General features: G+C 42.3%; 1 protein-coding gene across 1 annotated transcript in view; it reads right to left on the bottom strand.

Annotated features, from left to right (window-relative positions):
- The window catches only part of mmp16a (matrix metallopeptidase 16a (membrane-inserted)), a 74,800-nt gene that overhangs the window by 26,406 nt on the left and 20,577 nt on the right, over positions 1–27,817 (bottom strand). Inside the window, exons 4-5 of the mRNA XM_083935687.1 lie at positions 21,689–21,993; positions 1,180–1,341 (exon numbers count right to left, since the gene is read on the bottom strand). Coding sequence (XP_083791813.1) covers positions 1,180–1,341; positions 21,689–21,993 — 467 coding nt within the window. The remainder of the gene's footprint in view (positions 1–1,179; positions 1,342–21,688; positions 21,994–27,817) is intronic.

The raw sequence follows: 27,817 nt of genomic DNA, 5'->3' as shown, positions 1-27,817 counted from the left end.
TTCTTCCCATTTCCACTCCAACACCCCCTTTCTGTGTAAATCTCTTACTCTTCGGCTTCTTCACCACAGCCATAATTCTCTTCACATCTCACTATATCTTACTTCATGGAAAGTCATCGACACCTTCATGTCCCCACCTTCTAATTCATCTAAAATGTGCAGCTCCCACCCATTCTCCCTGTTTAGCCTCCACATCACTGTTGCCACGGGGAAGAAAAGAAATTCAACTGCTGCTGGAAAAAAAACAACATGAGACTGAGAGAGGAGCTGCCATCAGTTGTCCTGCCCTTCAACTCTTGGTGCAACAGAGAGGAGGAGGGAGGGGCAGCAGCAGCAGCGGAGGAGAGGAGTTAAACATGCGTGGGGTGAAGAGAGATTTGATCGCTTGCCCAGGTCTGTCACTCCCAGAGGGACGTGCCCTGACCATGTAAGCAGATGGCAGGTTATTTTGCGTGTGTGTGTGTGCAGCCATTCATGTGACAGACCCGACTCATCTCAGCGGAGTTTGACTGGTTTACAGCGTCGACAGCTGTACGGGACAATACTGTCACTTCCCACCGAGTTGTTTTTGAACTTGGATGTCAAACTGAGGTTGAGACTACATGAATTTAACAATCCTGGGTTCCTCCGCAACAACTCACATAAAAAAAGCATGTGTCTAGACAACTTCTCAACAACACCCACCGTGATGTACCACTAATTCAACTCTGAGAGTGTATAAATGAAGACTACGCAGATACTTACATAAATCTGTTACCGTCAAAATTGAATTTCACACTTGTGATACACCCGCCCCAGAGCTACATCAGCTTTATGAGCAGACAAAACACTGCAATCAGCATCTGACAAGTCCAAATGTGTGTCACAGAGGAATGTGTAGGTGCTGTGATGATGAAGCGCTCGCCTCCTGTGATCTTAGATTTAGGTTTTAATCTCAGATCAGTGCTTTATCGGGTTATTAAAGTGATCCTGTGCTGTAACTGGGTTAGAATAACAGCAAATATACCAAACCACTTTTGCAGTGAAGTCAATTTAAGCACAACAATTAGTCGATTTGTATAGGCGGAGTAAATCTAGTTCTTTTTGGATGTATTAAGGTCAACTTGTGTGAACTCAAATAAGACCTGAACTGGACTGATCATTACTCTGTACATCTCAATGAAGCCTAGGAAGCCTTACCATAAATCTTCTGGATGCCCAGCAGGTCGTCCATGGGCAGTTTGAAGTTGTCAGTGTCCATGTACTGGTAGAAAGGAGCCATAATGGCTGTGGGGTCGTTGGAGTGTTCAAGGCCCAGCGCATGACCGAGCTCGTGGACCGCCACGAGGAACAAATCATTACCTGGAAAAGAGGGAGAAGGGAAAAAGAAAAACAGAGAGCAGTGTGTCATTTCTGCGCTCGACTGTAAATTTGTTTGTAGTATTTTATACCTCTCACGAGTGGCACCTGTTCTGGTTGGCAGTGGCATTGTGGTTTCTTCACTAACTGATTAAATACACAGCTTTTTAAGTGAAAAGTTTCAGCTCAGTACATGGTTAGACAGTAAAATAAGCCATGTATGGTCCTCACAACAGTATGTTTAAATAAAAAGGATTTATTATTTAGTGAGCCACAGCCACCGATGGGACATGCGCACACACAGAGACACACAGAGACACACACGCACACACACACACACACACGATCCCCTCACTCCCAGCACAGAAAACCCAGCTCTCTGTAATTAGTGTCGAGCTGTGGTAATCCGATGACTACACTGGGTTGACCTTTTGACTCAGAAGCTCTCTGTGGCTGACAGCCAAGCCCCAACCCAATCCCAGCTGTATTAGGTTTGGATATTTGGGATTTAAAGCCGCCTCTCTGTGCCCCATTCAAGTTCTTCAACTTACGTCACTGGCAACCAAAACAACAACAAAAAACACTTCTACTCTCTGATGTTTCCGCCAATATGTTGAATCCAACCCATAAAGAAACTCATCATCATTGTTGAGAATGGGTATACAATTAGGGTTAGACTGCTAGGCCCTATGTATAATTTATAATAGCACACTGGCTGTCTGTGGGAAGCTATTAATGTGATTCCAAGGAGACATCTAATGTCTCAAAATAAATGTGCTTCAAAGTAAACCCTTTTCTGCCCTTTCATGGATGAAGTGTTTTGGCAAACGGGGACATTTTGGCATTAAAATCACTAAATTTTGGTAGTGAAAATAGGGCTTTTGCAATAGGAATTGGGCAATGGACTCGTCGAATGTTTTGCAAAAGATCTAAAATTCTCTGTTTCAAGGTTGTCCCTCTGGCAGACTGTCCCTCTCTCCCCGCTGCCATCTCTCTTCAGTTTTACCTTTCTCTCTCTTTCTTATCACCACAGGAATGAAAAAGAGCTTCACTTATTCATTGCAATTCCTCCTAAAGTGAGGCACTTATCTGCTGCAAATCTGTCACATGAATAACACATCAGCAGATACAGACGGTGATTCAGATCACTTCTTAGCAGGTACAGTACAAGGCTTAAAAATTTACAGACCCGATTACAACTGAGAAATGTCTTGATTGGAATCTGGTGGAGGATAAGACTATAAATGTCAGAGCGTCTTTACAACGTTGATGTAAAGGCCTCCATTGCATGGGTGTAAAAGGAAAGACTGCATTAATATCCAGGGTTTTGCTGAAAAAGCTCTACTCTTCAGCCAAGTTCTTCCGATGAAAGTAGGCGGCTTGTAAAAATACAGAAACTGAGGGAAATTTATGCAAGCTTGTAATATTGGAGTGTCTGGAGATAAAGCTTATGGCAAATAAAGAGAGGCACAGAAGAGAAGGGGGATAGAGAGGGGAGAGAAACGGCTCAGTGAATTAGGAATCACTTGTAGAGGAAACAGGATCACTCCTCTGCAGCTGCAGACCCGTCTTCATTTCCTATGATGGCAGCGGCAGCAGGAGAGTAAAGGTGCTCAATGAAGACGTTCTTAACATCTAAACATCATTGTCAAATGAATTGTGTTACACAGAAGTTCTTGAAATGATTTAACTGAAATCTGACAGTAGTCTGAGTGTGACAACCGGTAGGTTTGCAAAGGACTTTCAACACATTCAACTACCAAAGCCATTTGGAAAAAAAATGTGTGATTGCTGCGTGCACTGATGCTGACTGGAATCATTTTCATGACTTTTTAAAATATGAAAATTCACTTATTGGCAGCGTGTACTGGCAGAGCTATAAATGTAATAGGGGTAAATGAAGACTTCAAAACAGAGATATTAATTTCCGATTGAGTTTATACTGTATATAGGTGTCAAGTTATACAAGTGTACAATTGGACTAAATGTGCCTCCATAGACTGCAATGCATTACACAACGCATAACTCATAACTGTATGTCATAATTGTGAGCACACGCACAGTTCGTCAGTGTATTTTGAAGTGTGAATGAATGTTTGTGCTCCCGTGTTACCGTAGTTACAATGGGACTTCCATAGACTTCAATTCATTATATACCTATAATTACACAGCCTTGTTGCTATGTAAAAGAGACCATTTCTATTGAAAAGCAGGCCGTTGCTAAGGAGGCAGTTATGACGGACCTAGAGCCTGAGTGGACCACGTCTGAGAACGCGCAGATAGAAGTCTGAAAGATTTGATGTCAGATTTTGTCAGATGTCACAAAAATGTACAACAATATTTAGTTCAAATTGTTGATTCCTTTAGTAAGTAGTGGTGTATTCACTGGGCATCGCGTCAGGGTCCTTATCACCCTGTAGGTGTTCTATTCGCAACAATGACTGACTCTCTTTATATTATCCCTTACAAAACGACTCTTGACTAGAACTTCCTCCTTGAGGTTGTATAACGCCGCCAACTAGTCATGTCTAATTTACATCCATGTCTGTCCAGACTCCCATACGTACTGTATAGTGAAGACTTTAAAGGAATTTGACTAGAGGTATAAAGTGTATTGTGTCATAATTAGAACATAAATGATGGAGTTAGGGCCAAAAGCACGTTTAATGAGGTCACCGTGACCTAGACCGTTGTTGATCACTAAATTTTAATCAATTCATCTTTAAGTCCAAGTGGACTTTTGTGCCAAATGTAAAGACACTGTCTCCAGATATGACATTAACAAAAATGGAACAGAACGGACAATCCGAAAACAACCCGGCACACAAACGTAAACATCACAGCACCCATCTAATGATGTGATACATGAATCATTTTGTATCATTAAAAACTCATAAGCTAAATATTTTGTACAAACAAACAAATGGTAAGAAACTATAATGCTAAAGCACATGCTATTAAAGTGCAGTGACAAATGCAGCACAAGTGCAATACAGCTGTACCAGTGCAGCCCTGATACTATAGATGCTCTGGTCACATCAGCTGCATGAGCAAAGAGAAAGACTGTCTGTCTTTTTTCATCTCCGTCTTGTTCCATCCCTCAATCTTGAGTCAGCCTTTCTGCCTCCTGGGGCCATTTGAGGTCAGTGTTGTCACTTTGCTTCGGTTGCTTATGTAAGTAAGATGTGGCAGACAGGGACATCCTGTTGGCCTCGGGGCCACAAACAAAGCCAAGGAGGTTTGTACTGCCTGGCTAATTATCAGCTGGATGGTATATACAGAGCCTACACACGAGGTTAGAGAGAGAGAGAAAGAGACGGGAGAGGATACGAGGCAGACAGCGAAGGGCGAAAACGAAAAGAGCTAATGCGAAGGGATAGTGAACACGAGGAGAAAATGTAGGCAAGAGGAAAAGTAACAGCGGGAGGAAAAGATAAGTGGGACGAAGATTCGAAAGAGGATATAAATGCAGAGATTAAAAAAGGTTGAGGTACGATGCGGAGAAAGGGCGTTTGGACTGATGGCTGAATGAGGAAAAGTAGGGGGAAAAACAGGATGATAAAAAGAAGGGGAAAAACTGAGGCGAGGAAAACAACAAGGCTAGGGACTACTTGTTATCTTGTGAGATGTTCTAACGTCCCTGCAATCACACAAGAAAAGATGGAGATGATGAATTATAACAAGTGTAACCTTTGACCTTGGAATGTGGAACATCACCTTCCTGTCAGTGGCTGTATCTCGGAAAATAGAGTGAGAGGGCTTTAACGGCAGGATACAGTCGAAGAAAACAATGCTAGGAGATGAAATAAATTACAAAGCTGTGCAGGGCTTGTGTGATAGCCCACTGAGGGCAACTGTGTTTCTGTTTGTAGGGGAAGAAGAGGAGAGGGAGTTGTACATTTTAACCATATTGTTTATTCTTATCTGGGCCATCCACTGGTCTGGGCAAGAATTATGCATGAAATAAATGCCTCCCAAGCTATTATTTAAATGATAACAAAACAACACAAAAATCCCAGCACTGTTAAATCAAGTTGTTTTCCGTGTTAGGTAAGCAACGATCATAATGGCAGCCCACAGCAGCAGCAGCAGTCTTGCCGACTCTCTCCTCAGGGTAGGTCAAGGTTGCTGTTAATGAGATAGTGTAGCCAAGAAGGGGAAAAAAATAAAGAAGGGAAGATAAAGTGGAAAAGGTAGAGGAGGAGAGCCACTGGAGATTTATGATCAGAAGTACCCCTCTCTGTCTTTCCCCACAGGGTTGCAGTAAAGTAAACAGGGGTTTTGATTAGAAACCAGAAACCTCTACCTGCTCTTTCTCCATAATTTACCGGCTCCCTGCACATGACACTGCTGCTACATCCCATCTGCTGGCTGGGGGCACGTGATATGGGAATACTGGGTTTCAGACATAAACACACAGAGACAAACACACACCGGCCAAATCAGCTATAGGGCCCTGGACACTAGTGTTCAATTGCAATAATAGCGTAGGTTGTCAGCGCAGGCCTCCAGGGGCCTCTACCCCTCTCTGCTTCCTTACGGTTTAACTAAGCGCCCGTGGTTCACTCAATAAAATGACATCTGACGTCAGTTTCAAGCATGGGTGACCTGTATGCTTTCCACTTGTTAGCTTCTCTATTTCTTTAAACCATTATGCAAGCTTTCCCTCAGCTCTCGGATGTTTATTATCGCTCTTTTTTAGTTTTTTATTGTGGAGAAAAACTTTTCTTCTCCAGTAAAGCAAGCTTCCGAGAATATAATCCCTGCAACGCTAACTCCATATCCACATCTTGAACTAGCTATGGCCCACAATAGAAGCTACTGTAGAACAGGGTGCACAGCAGGGGCTGACCATCTCTAACTTTGCCACCCTTTCATTAGAAAACACGGCTGCCACTGTTACTGCTGTCATCTCATTGCCGTCCAAGTCTAAGCAAGCACAAGCACTGTCTTTGTCCCAGAAGACCTCAAATATTTCCCACTGTTCAGCTCCTACAACTCCCTGGGTAACTGACACTGCAACCTTGCGTTACACGTTAAAGTAAATGCAACAAGGGGTTGGTGTTTATTGGACTTAAGCCTGTTGCTTCATAAAGTGTCAGTGTGGTCTTCTGCTGCTGTTACCTATCTGCTAGAAAGTAGGTGGTGTTGTGCGTTCACAGATGCTCTCCTGCATTTCTCTGTTGGAACCAGTGGTATTTGAGTTACTGTTGCCCCTCTATCAGCTCCAACCAGTCTAGCCATTCTCCTCGGACCTCTGGCATCAACAAGGCATTTGTGCCCACAGAACTGCCGCTCACTGGTTATTTTCTCTTTTTTGGACCATTCTCTGTAAACCCTGGAGATGGTTGTGCATGAAAATCCCAGTAGATCAGCAGTTTCTGAAATACTCGGACCAGCCCGTCTGGCACCAACAACCATGCCGCGTTCGAAGTCACTTAAATCACCTTTCTTCCCCGTTCTGATGCTCGCTTTGAACTGTAGCAGATCGTCTTGACCCTGTCTAGGGTCGGGGTTGGACAGGTGCACCTAATAAAGTGGCCGGTGAGTGTAAAAGTCATAATGTTTACATTTGTTGTACTACCACTTGGAGTAGCGAAAGCTAGCTATTTCAACCATGTATCCACAATTCACTCTCCTTTTTGAGCTATACACAATCTTTTCATGTACTCCCTAGTGACTACAAGACTACCCACTGGGATCCAAGTAGCACTGCTGGTCAGGTACACAGGTGAAATATCTAACTAGCCTCCATATTGCACACAGTAGAGGAATCGGTGTGTTAAAGAGGGGTCTCGCCTGATTTGGTGTTTGGTTTGATTTAATAATAATGGCATTGGTTTTCAAGAAGCTAAAGTGGGAGGTTGAAACTGCTGTTAAGTATGTTGCTGTCCCTGACAGTGCCTGGGAGCTCAACAGTGGAGAGCAGGAAAAGGAAAAGGAAGGAAACCAGCTGTTATCCACTATCCGCGGTGAAGTTCACGATACTGACGCTGGATGTTGTTTCTCTGAGCCGGTACGTCATCAGAAATCAGAACAAACTTTCCCCTGAAGGAAGATAGAGATACGTGAAGTGAGAAGGAAAAGCAGAGTCCAGCGAGGCAACAGTGAGAGCGCTGGCTGTCCAGGAGTGCTGTGCTGTACTGACAAGCTGCCAGAGAATCTCAGCCCAGTGGTTCAGTGCCTGGCTCAGAGGGCCCTGGGCACACAGAGCTCTGCTGGCTGTCAAAACAGAGCTGTGTGCCTGACTTGACAGAGTGACCATTGTGTGAAGAATGCAGCCGAAGTACAATGGCTGCATTCTGCTCGCTTCACTTTCACACTCTGTCTGCTTCGAACATACCTTCACAGGACAAAACACAAGCACAGTGTGCCATTTGGTGCACTTCACCAGTATAAACACCAAGGTTTTCACTTGGGAAATTCCAGGAACCAAGTTGGAGTGAAAATGTCATTCCTTTCTGGTTTATTGCAGGTTTAATTTCAGATTAAGAAGTCGTTGGTAGGTAATGGTTTTGCCAGAAATAAGAAATCTTGATTGGCTGTTGCACCCTACCATCAATGTTCAGTATTATTATCACATTGTTTCTGTTTGGATTATGTTTGATATTTGAAAAATAACGGGGATGACAAGGGCTGGATACAGGTATGCCTTTAAAGGATCTCTACTTAGGTGCTCACGGCCCTCGCCATCAGATACTGACGAACAAGGCGCTCACATGCAAGCACGGCTGGACCGGCTATCAAAACAAACAACAGAGAAACTCGGATGACAACACACACAGAGGGAGAGTGACTTCATTCTCTGCTCAGGACGCCATTACTCCACTACTGTATATCTCAACACAGAAAAGATCTCTTTTGCTGAATGTTATATATAACCTAATAATAACCCAGTACCAAGTAGCATTGAAACCTCTCCAGTCAATAAATACCTGCTTTTGATCCTTTTTGCACCCAGATCTAGGAGGAAAATAGGATGGTTTTGGTCACACCCAATAACTGCAAGTGGGTTTCACTTCTGCGGCAGCTACAACCCATGCAGTCTGCTGTGGTGGTATCGGGCGTAGTGTATTTGATGGGGTCACAAAAATATTCTTAAGTATCGCCATGCTACACACCTAGGGCATCTAAAAAATGAAAATGCAGAACATGTGGGATGATTAGTTCAAATGAAGCACTCTTGTGGTATCAGTATCACTTGAAGGGTAGTGGTATTTCTACTGGTACTGTCTTCTTTTTAATTTTACCATGGCCTAGTGATGAACAGTGCTAGCATGATTACCCCCTGTGTTAATCAAAGTCCTAACCCTAGCAGTGTCAGTACCATGCACTACCCATTGAAATAACAAAGTCGGTTGGTCTGCTTCCTCCCTTCTTCTTCTTCCTCTATCCATTCACTATTTGCCTGGCCTCTGGGTCTCTCTCCGTTCCCCTCGCTCTAGGCTGCTGACTCTGGTTGAGCAACACTTGTGCTGTTGAATCTATTACACTTAATTCTCACAAGCTTGTCAGAGAACAAAAACCGGGCTGATGGGAGCAACATATGTACACCGGAGTAATTATTTATTTACAGAGACTGCTACACGCTGAAATTCTGTGTGTGGAACATTGCCAGGGATCCAAATATTGGCCGTTCCTGTGGACTCGAGGTAAATAAACCAGCGGAGGAAAGGAGGGGAAAAAAACGCTGCCAAGGAAAGGACATTCTTTATTCTTGTCATGTTTATCTCTGTGCAGCACCTGTGAGCGAGATGGGGATGTGTGTACATTTTCATTGTGATCATTAATCATTAATAATGCATTCACAAGCAACCGTTCGCACACACACTTCTGCAGCTGTGTCTACGGACACAGCAAACAGTACTGTGACTTCGCCACGAAAATGCTGTAGAAAAATTTTAACTCGTTTTCAATAAACCTACAAAACCCATAAGGCCAGAAAACTATAGTACGGATGTGATAAACATCTTCAATAACAATCCTCTCCTAATATGGCCGAAGTAAACATACTTCGTAGAGCATCTCTTTGGACCCTCCTTAGTTAATTAATACCCCTTTCACATCCAAGGCTCAATCAAGGTTGAACCAGGGTAGATTTTGTGTTAGAAAGAGTAAACCCATGTTGACTGACTCGCCTTCATGCCCCAGGTCAAGAGGTGGGTCGATTTCACACTACCAGGTTTGCCGACAACTATTTATTTTTCAATTCCATTAGCATTATGAGTGGGGCTGCCCTCGACCAAGGATTTTCTTGGTTGACCAGTGGTCATCATTGAGAGTGATTAGTCCTCTAATCGACGTGTATTAATATAAATTGAATCTCTTCAACTGATATTTCTCCATTTAATGATTGAACTTCATGTTGCAGTCTATCAGGCAGGGGCGTTTCTAGGGCGTTGCCTTGGGTCTGATTGGCCACCCCAGTCAGACACCTGCAGGGTGTCTTCAAGAGGGTGGAGCAGGGTCTAGCTTTTAGTTAAAGTGCATATATTGGTATCATAAGCATCTACTGTAGATGATCTAAGGAATCCATTGGTAACAACCATGACATGTTAGCTTGTTAAGGGCTAAATAATGCTCCAATATTTGATCAATTTGGGAGAGGGAAAAACTGGCATTTGCATTTCAAATCTGTCCCTTGACCTCTGACCTCAAGATATCTGTATCAAAAATGGCCCGTTGGAACGTTAAGAGGTTAGTGTTACTGTATTCTGACGTACGTGTTTGTGTTTGTGTGTGTGTGTGTGCGTGAGTGCGAGTGTGTGCGTGCGTGTGTGTGTGTGTGTGTGTGTGTGTAGGCCCATACTTCATGACACTATTGCATAAATCAGTGCCCCATTTAGGCAACCCCAGACAACAAAGTCTGGATATGCCACTGCTTTCAGATCTCAGGTCTCTTTCATCAACAGCAAAAACAACTCCCAAAATATTCACTGATCATACACAATTTACTCCAACTGCTTTCAGTGCTTACACTTCAGAAGAAGCCATTATGTTTCAGTTCATGCCCTTGAACTGGCACCAATTTCTGTAATGACTTGAAACTTCCAGTTGAGCGTATCACCAACACTTTGGCTGACATTTGAGCTCCTCCTAGTGCTTCAACTTTAACAGAACCTTCTCCTCCTTTCAGCACTTTCACTTCATTTCAGCATTTGTATTTCAACTGTGACTATACTGAAACAATTTTAAATATTTCAACTGCAAAATTTCACCAGCATGCACACACACTTTCTTTAGAAAATGTAGTGTTTTTGAGGAGTAAAAGAAAATAATACTGCTTTTTAAACTCCTTGCTTTTATGACTGGATCAAAGGAAGCATTGCAAGGTGAGACTTTCTTCGAGAATGCAGAACTACAAATGTGATATTTACAGACATATGCTGCCTTGTGGATGTGTCACAGTCTTAATGTGAAGTTACTGTCTGGGCTTGTATCAAACACATTTTCTGTTAATGATTTAAATAGTAATAAAGGGTGAGAGTATGATGAGCTGCTAAGTGGGTCACTAGTGTGCCAGCCAAATCATCCTTTTAGATTCTAAATAATGTTCCCCTAGAAATGACATTGATAATAACGCAGATAATTAATTATTTCAATACAAAAACATCTCTAAACACAAAAGTGATAAAATGTGCATTCTTATAACGAGGCACTGCTGTTTACACTTTGTTTGCTGAGGATTATGGGTACGAGGTTATGAAAGCATCTGACTGACTGGTGGGAGGGCAAGCCTCCCTAGGTGCGCGATTTGTGTGTGTGTGTATGCTGCTGAGAGCGTAATCGTGTGTGTCTGTGTATTCACGTGTGGGGGCGGAAGAGAGTACTGTCGCCCACGTGGAAATGGGTACTGCTGTCAGTAGGCGGCCGTCTATTTCTAGTGGCAGCCTGGTGGGCAGGAACGCATGGTGATATGATATCTCTGCTTTCTTTCTTTCATTTTCTTTGTTAAAGTGGGAAAGCAATTATTTAATCCCCTTTCTCTCTTAAAAATGATATTCATAGTTGGGAATTTAAAAACGGTGTGTGACCACCATAGATATTTTTGCACAAGATAAAGAAAGGTATTTAAAAGGTGATGCATCTGGCCAATTCAAAGACTAGCATATAGATGATAAAGAAGCTTAGCAGCCATTTTCTCACAGCTGTGATATTGTAATGGATATTACCCAATATTTAAAAGTAAATTTCCCATATACTCACTGGCTTCATGCCATAAAATCAATTTCTGCACCTCACCCTTCCCTGTTATTGGCAGCTTCAGCTTCAGTAGAGAGCTTACACACTAGATTTTTCCCCCATCCATGGGTCTTTAACTCAAGCCGCCACCTGCCAGTGCAGCAAAATCTGACGTCATTAGCTCTTGATTTGCAACATAAAGCAGCCTGTCTCTATTTCTTTACCATTTAGAGAACTAACAGATCTTCCCAATTTACTGGGTGTTAGGATTTTCAATACTGCTCTCTAATAATACTGATGCCACTAATTGTGTTGGATTGGATTTAGATATGGAGTGGACAAAATGAAGTGTCCAGTCTGTGTGAATGCTAGTTCCTACACTTGCATATATTTATATCATTCTAGCAAATAATACATTAGGATGAAGATGAAAGAGGTTTGCTGTGTTATTCATATCCCTATTCAGAATCACATTTAATTTCATTGGTAGATAATGTTTTATTTGCATCTTTACCCAAAGCAACTTGGCTGTACTGCCTTATCTTTGATGGATGTTCAATTGTAGTGTATTTTTCAGTGAGTATTATTGATATTTGTATTTGAAAAAGGTGTTGAAAAGCTTGCAGTGTCCTGAATAACGTCTGCACTGGTCCTGTCATGCTATGTACTGCCCCAACAACCTCCACCAATCACGGGTTAGAACAGCCTGTATGTTGCCTGAGAGGCATAGACAGGGGCCAAACAAACCTCCATAGAACACAGGCTGCTCATGTAGTGTCCTACACTGATATTAAATATTACACTTATATTTCACCGTATCATATAGTGTAACATCATGTAATGCCACCTGTCATACTGCATCCTTGAGATAAACTGCCTGCAAGGTAGTAAGTCCTTTCAACGCCCTTGAAATGTGTGTGTGTGTGTGTGTGTGTGTGTGTGTGTGTGTGTGTGTGTGGTTTTCTGTGCTGTTTTACCACATCTGTCCTCCCAGAAAGTCTTGTACTTACAGTAAACCAACCATCAATACTGTTTCTACTGCCTCCCCAAATGTAGCCATTCTGAGCGTCCTCAGGACTCACACATACACAAGCTTCCAGTAAAAGATAAAGATCTGCTCTTGCGGTAAGAAAAAGCATCTGATTCTCCCCATTTATTTCTCTGAGAGATGGAGCGAGGCAGCGGCAGAGTAGGGGAGATAGAGGGACAGAGATAGAGACAGAAGGACATAGGCAAGATTGAAGATCATTAGAGAACATGCTGCAGGTTTTCTCAAAAGCTGAACAACCTTGAAAGAATGAGGAATTATTGAACTTTTCTGTGTTGACTTTTGAGAAAGAGTGGGGAGACAATAACACAAGATGAGTAATCAGTTATCTTTTAAATTTAATAAAAGAGGTTTGCGACATTATGAAAGCTATTGTCTAATTTAAGACAAAGAGGGCAAATCCTCCTTTATGCAGATGACACGCTTCTTTTTACACTAATGTGGCTGGGACCTTCCCATTATCACTTTTAGACTTGCACCCTGACAGTCAAAGTTAAGTTGACTCACAAAATTATCTGGGTTAAAGGGAAATTACGTGTAATTTCATATAACTGGGAATCAATTTTTTTTGTTCTACACATTCATTTTTCTCAGTTTTTCATTTTATAACACACCAGGATTCAATTCAAATTGGAATTCCACTCCAAAAGTTAGTGGGGTTTACATAAATGCAATCAATAAATGCTATCCTACGAATTTCAAAGCCTTGTTTCATCCCAGGACAGAGGTGTTGCAAAGTAATACACTTAATAATGCATTGCAGAGCTCCAGAAAGCATCAAAGAATGTATTGCACTGGGTTTCAGTGAGATATGGGGCTCTAGTCTTCCACAAAGTTATTGGGACAAAAATCTTGCAAACGTATTAGTTCGTAAAGCTCACAACCTAACATGTAAAAAGATCTGGAGCCACAGCAAAAATGGTGACACTACCCCTTAAAATTATCAAGCTGTATCCTGCTTATGTAAGCATAGAACCAAATACCCAGTTTGCATCACAAATATTAGCCAAACACAAAATACTGTGGAGACGGTCATTCAGAACATTAGCCCGAATTCTAACGAAAGAAAAACAAAAAAATCCATCACTTGTGGCAATGGAACAACATGCAGTGGCAGACTGACAGACCACAATAACTGATAAGAAACTTAAGAAAGACCATGACGATGTACAGACTGAATGACCCACAGCATACAGCGTACCTCACATCCCAGACAAACTTCACTTCATGCTGCAAAACTTTGTCCAACAACATGAAGAGACATTCTTTCCGACATTTGGAAAAATATACACTGCAATTTTAATGTCTGGACAGTGAGGGAGAAATTACCCTTCCGTCTGGGGTAGAGCTGGCTGTTAAATATGTTACTTCCAGTCAAAACAGCAGAAAATATCATCAAGTAAATCAAGCAAATCAAGTGGGTTTCTCCATTTCTTTCTTGCAGACAAACAGTCACTCGCATATATGAATAGGATTTTGTTTTATTCTTGTTTTTACCAGTTTCTTTTGGAGTCATTAATATTTCAACAGCTTTAACAGTGCTTTGGAATAACATAATGTGACATGCCAACCAAACCCACTGAACTTAATGGAGAGTGCGAGAGTTACAAAGGAGGAACAGAAGTAAAAGAAGGTGGGAAAGAGTCCACTGCTTCCTCCTCATCACCCAGTAGGAGTAGCGACCTAATAATAAACCTGGAAGGACACCATATGCTCCTCAACTTCCCCTCTTTTTTCCTCTCTTGTACTCTACCTGCTCTAACATCTCTGAGTTTCTGACTCGACAGAGGCTGAATATTGATATCCTTTGATCGCCTGCTGGTAAAAAAAGACACCCAAAATGACGAATGCTTTGAACCAACAATCAAGTTACAAGATTGGATGTCAATGATAAACCGTTCTGCCAATCGATGCCAAGGAGCTGAGCTTTCTCCTGTGGCCATCAATAAATCAGCTGATCAATGTTGAGCCTGTCCCCTCTGCTAATCATCGCTCTGTTATTGAGTGCCCCCACCAAGTTAGCCCACGTTATCTAATCCCAATACCTGGAACCATAAATTCTTGGCGTATTTTTCCTCCTGGTGACCGTTTGTTTTCTTAACTAACCTCTTCAGCTTATCTTTGGGGGCAAAGGTAAGGAAAATAATAAGTCCCCTGGAATCTCTAATTTCCTGTGTGTAGGTCTAACTTGCATGCTGTGTTATGTTACATAGTTTTCACTGATATTACTGGAGGTTCTTGAAGGCATACCAGGCCTTATAAGTCACCCTCATGTGAGAATGGGTGCTTTTGTACAGCCATGGTATGCAGTGGTCATGATGGACCTCTTTGTTTCTGGTGCCATGCTGTTTTTTTGTTGTGGTTTTTTTTATTATTTTGAAAATCCAATCATCCTCAGTTTGACTGAAAGTCAAAATGGAGTCCGTCTTATCTTTTCCTGCTTGCATCGCTTAGATTCTTCACAAAATAAAACAGAGCAGCCTCAGCCCATGAAGATGACCTTGTGATAAAGCATGCAGGTTTTTTTACCCAGAAATGAAAAAAAAAAATGCCTCCTGAAAATGTGCTCCCTTTCAAAAGTGGTCGTGGCATGTTGGGCTCTGATGAAAAGACAATCTTATCATCTCTACCTCCAGTTCCAGTTTTTTTCCCTTATCCTGTGTTGACACTAAATCCCTCCACAATCCTCTCCTTTCTGCCCTCCAGCGCTCTGCATCCAGATTTTACCTTTGTTGAAACATTTTCCGCGATGTTTCATCCAATCATGTTTCATCGACTTACTCTCCCTATATAATTTCCCATTGCAACTCTGCCCTCCCCCATCGCAACCTATTATGTCTTTAGTTTATTCTCCCATGCATCCATCTATCCCTCCATCTATTGATCCCTCACAGCTATTCATCCATCAGTCTCTGAAGCCAAGCAGTCTAGGAATGTTGGGCAGCTGTAGGAGCTCCAGGACCACTTCTCTCTGTTTTGCCCCCGGGGATGTTGCACTCTCAATGGGGATATTGGATAATCACCCACCCCCGCGCACTCCTTCGCTGTTGTCTCTCATTGTGCATCATCCTGGCGAAAATAAGCTAGCAGCTATCATTGTGCAATCCTTAACACCATAACGTGTGAATTCTCACTGTGCAGGATGAAATGATATAGACAGGGAGAGGGCTGTGCAAACAAAAACAGATCCAAGGACACACCATGTCAGTCAGTGTGTTTCTTTTTAATGTTTGACTTTATCCCTCTTAGACAGCTCAAACATAAAAAAGGAATACTGAGAGGGGCCAACAGGTTTGAGATTAAATAACAAAGTCATTATCTACCTCCAACATGACTACACCAATCCAACAGTTCACAAATTATCTGGGATGTTGCTCACAATTTGCCCACTATCAGGTGGGTGGATATCCTATTTACTTCCTATGTAATTTGGAGATGTGATCCACTTCTTTACCACAACCACTCTGTTATGAACAGAGTTTGATTATGATGGAATAAAACCCACAAACAATTTCCTCGAGCCAAAAGCGCTTCTGTAATCCACTGTTGGAAATGTTTGTTCGTGCTGACACGTACTTTGTAGCGTACAAGAGAAAGGAGGGAGGAAGGGTGAATACGGGTAAAACCATCACTTAGTCTTCGTAGAAAAAGGATTTCTCTGAAACATCTGTGTCAAATACTCTTCTCAGACATGATCTGCTGCACATTAAAGGTGCTGGCGTGTAGTGGGGGTGGGGGGTTGGCATGTGTGGCGTGATTCCACTGCCAACAATAGCACTTGTTTAGTGTGAAATAGCGGCAATAACACAGGTCTGACTGAGGATGGAAGTGAGATTCACTTCCCCAGAGAACTTCCGCGGTCATGATTCACAGATCACGCCGCTGCTGTTGTGTAGGGGCGTCTCTACTACTGTCAAAGTTACATTACAGGTCATCTCTATAAACAGCCATGGATAAGACAAGGATTTTGGTATCCAAAGTGTTCTGGTTTCCACTAGTAGATGAAGGTGATGAAGCAGTCAGTCACAATAGGAACAAAACAGCAAGGAGGCACTCGAGCTTTAGCAGATGAATGCAACTCTGTGATGTAAATAAATAACTGTAATTCAGATCAGTCCCACTTGATGTGAGTGTGGTTATCTGCCTTTTTAACTGTTTATGATTTTGCTGATCACACCGCTTTCTCTTCTCCATCATAAAAGCATCAAATATATATAAAGCAGATGCTGTATACTGTGTATCCAAGTCTCTTACAAATGCCATTAGCTAATCCTAATAAGAACCTCATTCTGCTGTGTGTGCTAAAATCCCACCGAATGTAACTTTTGAGTAATCCTCTATCCTCAGATGCCTGACTTGCAGCGTGAGGGAAGGTGCACACAAAACAGTGCAGATGTGTGGATGTGTGTATGTGTGTATGTGTGAGTGTGTGAGAGCGAGTGAGCGTGTATGTGTGAACACTGCGAGCGCTCCATGCAGACAGGGATTAATCATCAAGTGTGCATCTGTGACGTCGTCATCCAAAACATAAACAATAACCTCTACGGTGCAATGCTGGCCGCGGTCGCTGGATTCTTCCCGACAACAGCACAGGGGGATTAGGCACGGCAGGCACGGGAGGTTTACTGGACAGGAGCTCATCTCTAGAGTGTGTGTGTGTGGTTTATACAACACAATAAAAAAAGGAAGGAGAGGAGACTAAAAGAAAGAGACGAGAAAGAGGAAAGCAAAGCCAGACACTCAGACATCATGTGCTGTCCTGAGCTAAAATTACATCATTCCCAGCTGTTCCCTACAAACCATGGGAACAGGAGGAGAGAGGCGATGAATGATAGATGGATTACAAATCCTTGAAGCCAGTTGCATTGGAGATATGAAGAATTATCTACCTCTACTGGCAGAGATTTTGAGACAATATCTGGATTAAAATGAACATCTACATGCTTGTTTTTTTAATTAAAATGATGTATTTTTGAGATGTGGGCTTTTCACCTGACATAATATATATATAACCAAATTGATTTGGGATTGCATCTTTGGGTCATGTAGTAGCCGGCCAGCCAATCGCATAAGTCATCAATCAGTTTGTTGGACCTGCTACTCAAACTGGACTTCCCAAATCATTTTGCTTGGTAAATAAACCTGATGCAAAAAGAAATTGCGGAACAATAAACTGACACATTTTGTGTACATTTCCCTTTTTTTTATAGTTTTATTCCATATCGTTTTATCTATTCTGTATTAATATTCAGAATGATATAATGCTGTAAAATGTTGAATATTCATGGTGTTTTCTGTTTCCTTCATTTCATCATAAAGTATCTTTCTATCTATTGTTATACTGTATGTCATGTGTTTATTTATAAAAATAATTTTGGTTCAATATATCATTAGATTTTGTTTATAATCAAATAGTTATATCAGTATTGGCTTTAAAAAAAATCCGCTATCAGGTAGGCTTTATTTTTACAAAGCATAATGCATTTTTTATTACATTATGACAAGCTTTCCGTTTTACAGACGGCTAAGATTAAACACGCACAAGTACAAACACACACACGCACACACACACGCACTCCTTCTCAATGCCAAAGAGCTTCAAAGGCCTTTCAGATTTGAAATCTGTTCATTAAAAGAAAGAAAGCATCACCGACTCAGAGATACAGCAGCCAGAGTATCGATATCATATCAGTCATTGTGAGTCATTGATTGTGTCATGAAATACCAAGCTGAAAAGTGCACATACTGTCACTGTAGGGTATACTGATGTCACGGTTATTGTCGGTGCAGTGAGGACACAGACATTTCGTGCAGGAGACGTTGGGGAGACGTGACCATGCTTGTCCCTGATTTGTTGAACGCACTGAGCTGGCGCACAGTAATTCAGACGCCTGTTTTACAACTTATCCCATATTTAACGGATTCAGTGCGGACAGAGAGCGTTGATGCAACGCGATATTCAGAGGCTGGTTTGCTGTTAGGATGCGCTCTAAGAATAGATTTCCCTCCAAGAGGAATCAACCCCCCCCTGGAGTAATTAATGTGATTATTTAATCTTGGAAAACATTACTCGTGCTCATCCCTAACAACAACTCCCTGGTCATTCTTTCAGACATCCAAAAATTGCCGATTTAAGGCGTTTTTTGGGGGGATACAAGGCTGAAATGTCTGTTACCTCTGCTGCCGCACACACACTTGTTATTAGTGTATTGTAGATTTGTTTTCACTGGGAATCAATGCCGGAGTCTGGACACAGGATCGTAGCTTCTACAATTCTTGTGTGTGTAACTGCAGTAATGGCAAAACTGGTGACTCCTGACATCCCTACACATGACTATGATTATTAGTTACATTAGAAATACTTGTAGTGCTACACTATCTTACAGGTTGTTGGTTTGAGACAGCCAGAATTGACTCACTGCCTCAAAGTTTGCTATTGTGCCAAGACAAAAAACAATACCGGTACCTGATATTTGTTGTATTTTTGGCAAGAGAATTGTGAAATCTGAAGAAATATCTCAAACACAAAATACTGTCTATGGGCAGCGTCAAGCTGTGTGAGCCTTCAGAAAGTCATCTCAGTGTAACAGCAGTCATCATGCAGAAATAAGAGCACTCCACGCCGAGGCGAGCAGTTAGGCTTCAGCCAGTGCGTGTTCATATTTGGCAAGAAAGCCAGCTGGAGAGTGCGTAATAGAACTGCATGCATTATGGGATGCTTTCACAGAAGTGTGGGCTGCAGCAGGGCTGTATTAATATTGCACTGAGGGGTAGAGAGAAAGAGAGTGTCTGTATGTGAAGGGGGTGAAACATAGCCTTCAACGTCTGCTGCTTCTCCTTCCTCCAAGGAACAACAGCAGTGTTGACAACACTGTGTGTGTGTGTGTGTGTGTGTGTGTGTGTGTGTGTGTGTGTGTGTGTGTGTGTGTGTGTGTGTGTGTGTGTGTGTGTGTGTGTGTGTGTGTGTGTGTGTGTGTGTGTGTGTGCATGCTCGGGCTGGATATTCACCAGCACATATCTATGTTTAAATGTTTTATACGAGTTTCTACGGGCAGGTTATTGTTATCACTTCCATTGTGTTATCCAACCTGCATGAGTGATTATTGTCAGCTCGATCAAATTACGCACCTCAAAAGCCTTGAATATAGCCGTCCACAACATAATATTTAAGCCTACAAAAGCCCCTTTGCTCCTACTTAAAATTCAGTCTTTGCCAGCAGGTTCCTCACTTCTATTTGCGACGCATAGCGCTCAACAGCTCCCACTCATCTCTGCTCTCCTCTCTCCCCCGTTCCCCTTCAAATCCTTTCTTAACTTCTCGCTACGCTGCTTTCTTAGTCTTTCCCTCTCCGTCTGTCTCTCTTGTGAGCTCTTGAACTTCCAATATTTGTCTAGAGATAGTCAGCCATTCTCTCTTACCCTCTCTTTCACTCTCTGTTATCTCTGTTGCCTCCCTGCAACTAATAACTCCTCTAGTTTGCTCTCATTTGTGTCATTATTTCTTAAGAGCGTCTCCCTGTCTCTCGCTCAGTCATCTCAGCCCTCTCCGTCATTGTTTTGACTCATGACTCGTTAACAGTCACGACTCCTCCTGAGTTGTCTCCGTGGACCACGGGGCAGGCTTCCCCCTGAGATTTAATGAGGAATTCAAAAAGGAAAGCTGAAAACTAAACATCTTTTAGAATCGAAGGGTTACATTTGAAACATATTGCCTTGCTGCTACAAGCCTCCGGTCAAGAATATTAAACAAGAATCCATTTAACGTTCACTATTTACTTGGATTTCTTTTGCTCTACTTAACTTTACTTGAATTATGTCTCTTTTATGAGATTTCAGGTCTTTGTTTTTATTCTTTCCTCCATTTACTCTCCTATGAAGCCATTACATCACCACACTGAAGGCTGTGCAGGGGTCAGGGGTCGACCTGGGAGCTAAGTCGACTGGTTGACAAACACACACACACACACACACACACACACACACACACACACACACACACACACACACACACACACACACACACACACACACACACACACACACACACACACACACACACACACACACACACACACACACACACACACACACACACACACACACACACACACACACACACACACAATGATAAACAGCAACACAGCTGCTCAACATGCAACCCATATAACAGAATGACTTACAGACCCTGCAAAAGGCTTACACACATCCTGACAAGCTGTATTTAAAGAGAAAAGCCTCAACTGATCAGACTTGAATCACACCAGATCAGATAGGAAACTTCAACACACTGACCAGCAAAACCAATATCCACCAGGCATTAAACACTTCAGTACAGCAGAGTAGACGGTGGTTTACTTAAGCAGGGATCTACAGACTCTTCTGCTGCCATGCCTGCAGCTGCACCGCTCACCTGAAAGCTATGCTATCACTTATGGCTGCTGCTGTTGTTCATATGGCAATTCGAAAGCTCTGCTCCACCTGTAGGCTCTGGGCCTAGGTTTCCTTAGAGGATAAGTTATTGCTTTATTTCTACTGCATGGTTCAGCTTGACTCCACTCACTTTTGATACCGGGTCCAATAGTCTTTCCGTTTTCCACCGCAGTTTCATCTCCAATGCAACACACGGCAACCCAAACAGAGAAACGTCTGCACTTTGACAACTGTACTGGGTAGTCTATGTATTGTAAGGTGTACCTTTGTGAGTTGCCAGTTTTGTGATGACGATAGCCCGTGTCGTGCAAATGACAATTCTAGAGACGATTCTCTCTGACCAATCAGTGGTCTGCAGTGCTTTGACTCCACCCTCTAGTATCTGTTCAGCTCACTTGGAGCCTGAACCCAGGAAGTACCAAAAAAGCACCAGGTATTATCCACAGCTTTTGCTAATGGAAAGCCAAAATAGAGTGAGTAGAGTTGACTCAAGCATGCAGTGGAAATGCGGCACATTATGGTTACTCCCCACTCCCTGCTGGGCTGAGCGCTGTGTTTCTTTATGAGGAGGGATGAGGTCACAACCTAGAGTCAAAATATCAACCCTTAACATGTTCTACATTCACATATTAATTAATTCCAGGTGAGTGAGCTGACATTTAAAAAAAAAAAACAGTAATCAATGCTTACCGTCATGGTTAGGGTTGCCCAGTGTCCAGGGTTCATCGGAGTCAAAGTGTGTGTCGCCTCCTATTCCCGGCCCTGGAAAGTAGGCGTGGGCCAGGAAGCCACCCTCACCATCAAAGGGCGAACTATCGCCATGGAAACCTGAAGCGAAGATGATGGTGATGTCCACATCTTTCTTGGTCCTCTCCAGCTCGCTGTAGGGTACAGCCTCGAAGCGCAGCGGCGTCACATTTTGCCAAACGTCAAAGGCTCGCCGAATGGCGTCGTGGGTCTCCTCTGCACCCACTTTGGGTGTCACGTTCTTTATGCTGCAGAGACACGAGATACGGGAAGGAAAAGTTAGACTGGGGAAGCCCTAGAACTCTTAAATAATTTTCTCTTATCATCACACCCCAGTAAGCCTCGAGTCTCCTTCAACTCTCAGGATGAGCAAATCTATTGTAAATTGGTCCGATAAGACTCTTGGGATCTCTGAGCGAATGGCAAAAATGAACGTACCACAGAGTAGCTTATTCTGCTGGATGTCCACTCAGCGGAAAATGAAAGATTATAATCTAATCAAGCAAAGTAAATGGCCTCCAACACCTCTGAAACATGAGATACGGTGAGATAGAAGACAATAGTCAGTTTAGTAGTAGTGGTAACTGTTACCAACACAAAGGCTGAAAAAAAGAGGATAATATCGCATGTCAATCTACATGACAACACTACAGCAAACAAAAAAATTAAATCCATCACCATCAGTGTTTGCCCTGCATGTTGCCGCTTCACACTCATCGTGTTCGCCAGCAGAGAGCTAAATGGAGCGATTTGTGAGAGAAAACAGCTGAGTCCTCCCCTGCCAGCTTTGAGTTGCTGCAGGTGCGGAGAGGATGGGACAATTTCCTGCCACTGGAATTTATTTTCTAATTAAGGATTATCAACAGCTCACTGCCTGCTGAGAGTCCCAGTCTGGTTTGGGCAATCAGGAAAACCTCACTCCACTTCATAAGCTCCGAAAAATACCTCAGTGTAACGCTCTATTAAAATTTGGGTTCTCTCTCGGGGTAGATAGACGAGTATAGTTTACGTTATTTAACTTAGATGCTTGTAAACACACAATACTCTGTGACTTTTTTTTATGCCTGTAGCACCGTGTCTGAGCTGGGTTTAAAGTTGGTTGGCTGATGTTCAGGTGATAAATGCAGTGTGTAAATAAGGTGAGCAGCAAAGCAACGCTGTGCCAGTGCCTTTTTTTTTCTCTCTTTCAAGTCTTCTTGCTCAGGTATTACAAGCAGCTCTGAGAATTCCCCTTTTATCCTCCCATCCAGCCTGTTTCCTTGGTGTACTCCCTGTCACCTCCTCTCCTTTGTTCACGTTTTCATTTTTGTTCTTCACACATTTCTATTTGGCTGCCAGGCTGTCATTTCCCATAATAGGAATAAATATTATCAGAACGCCTTTTGTCTTTGACTTTTGCTCTACTTCTCATCTTCTTCTGCATGGCGGGTAGACTGCTGCAAGGCACATTTATATACTGCGTATTAATATTGTATGTAAACCGAGATTAATTATTGAATCGAGCTCAGTGAAAAGGGAAGCATAAAGGCTGGTTATGAAATATAAATACAGAGTGCCAGTGAATAACCTGCAATGTTCATTTAAAATGTTTTTAATTGCTTAATACCAAACCACAAACTGCATCTATTTCTCCTCCTGCTCTTTCAAGACGGGCTTGCTGACAGCTGACTACCACTTTAGCAAGGACGTGTTTGCTACACACAGACACACAGACACACAGACACACAGACACACACACACACACACACACACACACGCACACACAGGCACACACACAGGCACACACACACACACACACACACACACATAAATTAATCCAACTGGTGTTTGTCTGGGTGAGCTGATCATCCCAAACATGTGACCCAAACATTTATCTACAAATGTGTTCCTTTGAAGTTGTGTTTGTGTCCACCTGATGTGCATGTGAGTCTAATCATTCTCCTTTTAGCTCTAGCTTTGGTCTCCAACAACTCTTTAATTGACATATCAAGCTCCTAAGCCCCTAAATAGCTGTGATTCCATATAACATTTTGCAGATCTGCATTAGATTAGGTTTAATGGAAATGGCAAAATGCGATAGCTGCAATATTACTCTAATGAGTTCTCACTTGAGGTGGTTTTTACCTAATCGGAAACATCCTCGCCGAATAAGTTCTGACGTAGCAAGCATTTAATTCACGTGACTAATTAGCTGCGTCTGCTCTCGGCATCTTCTCATAACACGTCTTTGTCTCCCGACAGCATGAAACAAGGACAATACTTGCTGATATGAAAGAACAATTAACCTTTGTCCAGTTGACAAAGGTTAAATTCCTGAAGTCCTCTCTGCATTTTTCTCTCCTAGGTGGTTAGATGACTGAGGGGACTTGTTTTTGTTCCTGGTTAGCTACCTAGACTTCTTCCGCTTGGTTTACTGGAGGATTTCAGCGATGGTTGACCTATAGTGCCAACTTCTGCCAAAACTATGCAGTCTAGCAGTTTATTCGCTCCAAACAAGTTAATGGAAACACACATCATTTGAATATCTTCATTCATCATTTGAAAAGTTCAGTTAGAATTTGCTCGACAGCTGAACGGAAACATCTACTGCACAGCTAAAATGTGTTCACCTACTAGTCTTTTGATGCTGGCCAGGTTTTCAAGAGCTTCCTTCTAAACTTTACTTTTTTGGGCAGTTAAACCAAAACAATGAGTTGAAATATGCTAAAAAGGTCCATGAGCTCAAAGCAACAATAATCCTGTTTTGATGGCTTCTTGTTGATTGTAATCACATTTGTTGCAAGTGATATAAATTGTGATCTTGAAAATGTGTGTCCTCAACTGTCCTAAAACAAGTGTGACTGATAAATGCTCCCGTCTCAAGAGTTACCAGTACTCTTGAATTACAGGAACAATCGTGAACGCCAACTGAAGTAGTGTTAGTGCAGCGGTTGGCTTTTGAGTAAGCAAACTGTCTCTATCTGATTGGAGCCACTTATGTAGGCAACACAAATGGCCCTTTTGTCTTTTGAAGTGCTTATGTAAAGCAGATAGAGATTAGCAATGTACAAGAAAAGCCAGCCTTCAAATCGACATCAACTGACCGAGAGGGAGTCTGCAACGGCACAAATGTTTTCTCTGAGATTCAAATGAAGACAGAAAAACTGTGGCTTCTGGAGGAATACAAAGATGGTTTCATTTGAGTCTCTTGCCCATCTCACTGTACGTGTCTCCTATTTTAAGGGCAAGATAGAAACACATGCAGGGAGAGGCTGCAAAATGACAAATGCAAGAATCCCAACCTGCTCTGAGGCCGTATAAAATATTAAACTCCGTGTTGTGAGGCGATAATGATTCCGGATGCAACTCGTGTGCTATAATAGTACCTGCATGCAGGGAGAACTGTAGGGATGCCAAAGCTAATTAGTGCCCCCCCACAGCAAGTGCTGTGTGTGGCCACATGGAAACTAGCACACACCCGGGGCAGCCATGCATTTGTTATACTTTTCCAAATGCCAGAGTTAGTTTTTTTTAACGACTGCTCAGCTTATAGTTTGAAGACCTCAAGCGTGATTCAAATCGGCTCTGCGGTTTTACAGGTGTGACTTGTCAAACCTAACCAGCAGGGGGGAAAATAACAATTCAGTGTGAATCGATGTGACTGACATTACAAACGGAAGCACGTGTTCCCTCTTACATTAACTCCCAACTTTAAATTCAACTTAAAGGACACTGACAAAAAGTGGAGATTTGTTGGTTAAACCTATTTCAGTCAATTTATTTAAAGGAAAGATACAATGTTATTCAGAAAGTCAGAGAATTAACAAACATTTTTAGAACCAGTTAGCTCAGCCAGTGCGCTCTGTGCAAGCTCATGCAGAACTACTCAAGGTGATGTTTGTATTTAGTACCTGTCTGATAGGGTTGCCATGGTGATATCCCCCCCCACCAGTTAAAATAATGGGTTACGACATCAGTGTGATCCTATCATGTCCAATCACTGACTACTGTTTTTGGCTCCATTTGTTGTAGCAATGTCCCAAGTCTCAGCGACTTCACTTGTTAGTAAAAAAAATTAACACACTCTGAATCTTGTATTTTTTAACATTTTGATAATATTGTCTCAAAATGGCAAAGATGGATGAACATTGAAAAGCGACACATAGATCCCTTTAAGGTAACCGGCTTAGGATGTCTTCAGATGATCTAAAAATGCTACATTCGCTAACTGCCTCCATTGCACCAGTTTGAGTTAAAAGGAGCAGCTGCAGGCACATCTGACTACTGACCAGGAACACATCCATATAACACACACACACACACACACACACACACACACACACACACACACACACACACACACACACACACACACACACACACACACACACACACACACACACACACACACACACACACACACACACACACACACACACACACACACACACACACACACACACACACACACACACACACACACACACACACACACACACACACACACACACACACAGCTCCCATCCTATTACATAACCCTAATCTGTCAGAGAGCACCCTCTGCTTTCCACTGGGGTTTCCTCCTCTCTTTCTCTCTGCAGCTGCTTCTCCTCCTACACCCTCCCTCCACTCTTCACCCCCCCACCCCCTCTCCCCAATTTCACCATCTACTCCTCCACTCCTCATCAAGCCTGCTCATTTTCTTCTATTCACCAAGCACTATTGAAACTAGCTCCAAAACCAATCCCAGTGTCCTGTTTTAGAAAAGGAATAATGCACAGGCAGCTCTGCCATCAGTGATATACAGTCCTACTTCAGCTGTAGGTCACTGATCCATTAGATTACATTCAGCATGTAATACTGCTTATACATTTATCCTCAGGCAGAGTAAAAAATAAAAAAACAAGCCCGTTCCTTGAGGATTATCCCATGAAACATAGAGCTGGGGGTTAGCGATGGTACAGTATGTGTAAAATATTACAGCATCTGGGCTACTCAGCTCACTAACTCATCAGGGAAATATTATACAACACATCCTATACATTATAACTCATGTAGCTGCATGCTGGAAAATGTTCTTCTTAAGTATGAAATTGGTGACGAGTGCATGTATTGCCCCTGCATTTAAACCCTTTTCCCATTTGTGCTACATGTTCAGAGGACAAATCTGCTTCTCCTGCAGTCCGAGCTTTGAAGAACATGGTCTGTGTTGTGTGTAAGGTTTGTGGTTTTGCTTAAAAACACTTTGATTTAATCTTTGGTTTTGTAGCATTCTATCCATTATATAAGTCCAAATATTGTGTTCACTTTGTGCCTACAGACAGGGACCTATCAACCTTATTCTCAGAGGCGTTACTGCTTGCTATTTTTTTTAACAGATATTAAAGTTGTTTACTTCTAGATGGCTAAAATATGTTTATTTTCTGTCTGCTTCTCCAAATTGGGGGTGTGTGACCGCCACCTACTGTGCAGTCTATGGTCTGTAGCAACAGAGTCAAAAAAGCAGCTAAATATGCCAGTGTGAATGATCTGAGGCCCCTTACTCAGGTTGCATCTTTCAATAATAGAAGAAGATTGATCCCATTATCCTGTTTGGAGTGTAACAGGTGGTGTTTTTTTTTATTTCCCAGTCGCTCTATGAAAGAGGATTAGCGTAGCATGAAAAAAGCTGGTTACGGTTCATGCCCAAAGTCAAACCAATAATTCACACAAGGTATCAAAGGAGCTAGGAATAAGGTGGATACACTTTAAAAAAAAAAAGACACATATGGATAACGGTGAGAATTGATAGGATTTTATTGATCCCAATGCTGGTATCGATTCTGGTATCGGTCCAACTCTTTATCGATTCCCTGATCAATTCTCTGTGTGGAAAAACAGCATCAATGCAGTCGTTTTATTATCCGAGTCTGAACACAGTGTAGATCAAATGAGAGAATATTCGTGCTTTCTTTGGTTTTTAAGATTTCAAAGAAAAAAATGCTCAGCCTGCCTTCGTGGCGCTAATGTTATTATAACGCCACGCTTTCACTTCTTCTTGTCCCAAGTTTCCAGAAGTGTAGCAGTGAGTTTAGCCTCATTGTTTTGTAATGT

The sequence above is a fragment of the Echiichthys vipera genome, assembly GCF_963691815.1.
Source record: "Echiichthys vipera genome assembly, chromosome: 21".
NCBI classification, from domain to species: Eukaryota; Metazoa; Chordata; class Actinopteri; order Perciformes; family Trachinidae; genus Echiichthys; species Echiichthys vipera.
The sequence above is the reverse complement of the archived record's forward strand: the minus strand, read 5'-3'. Positions and strand labels throughout refer to the sequence as shown.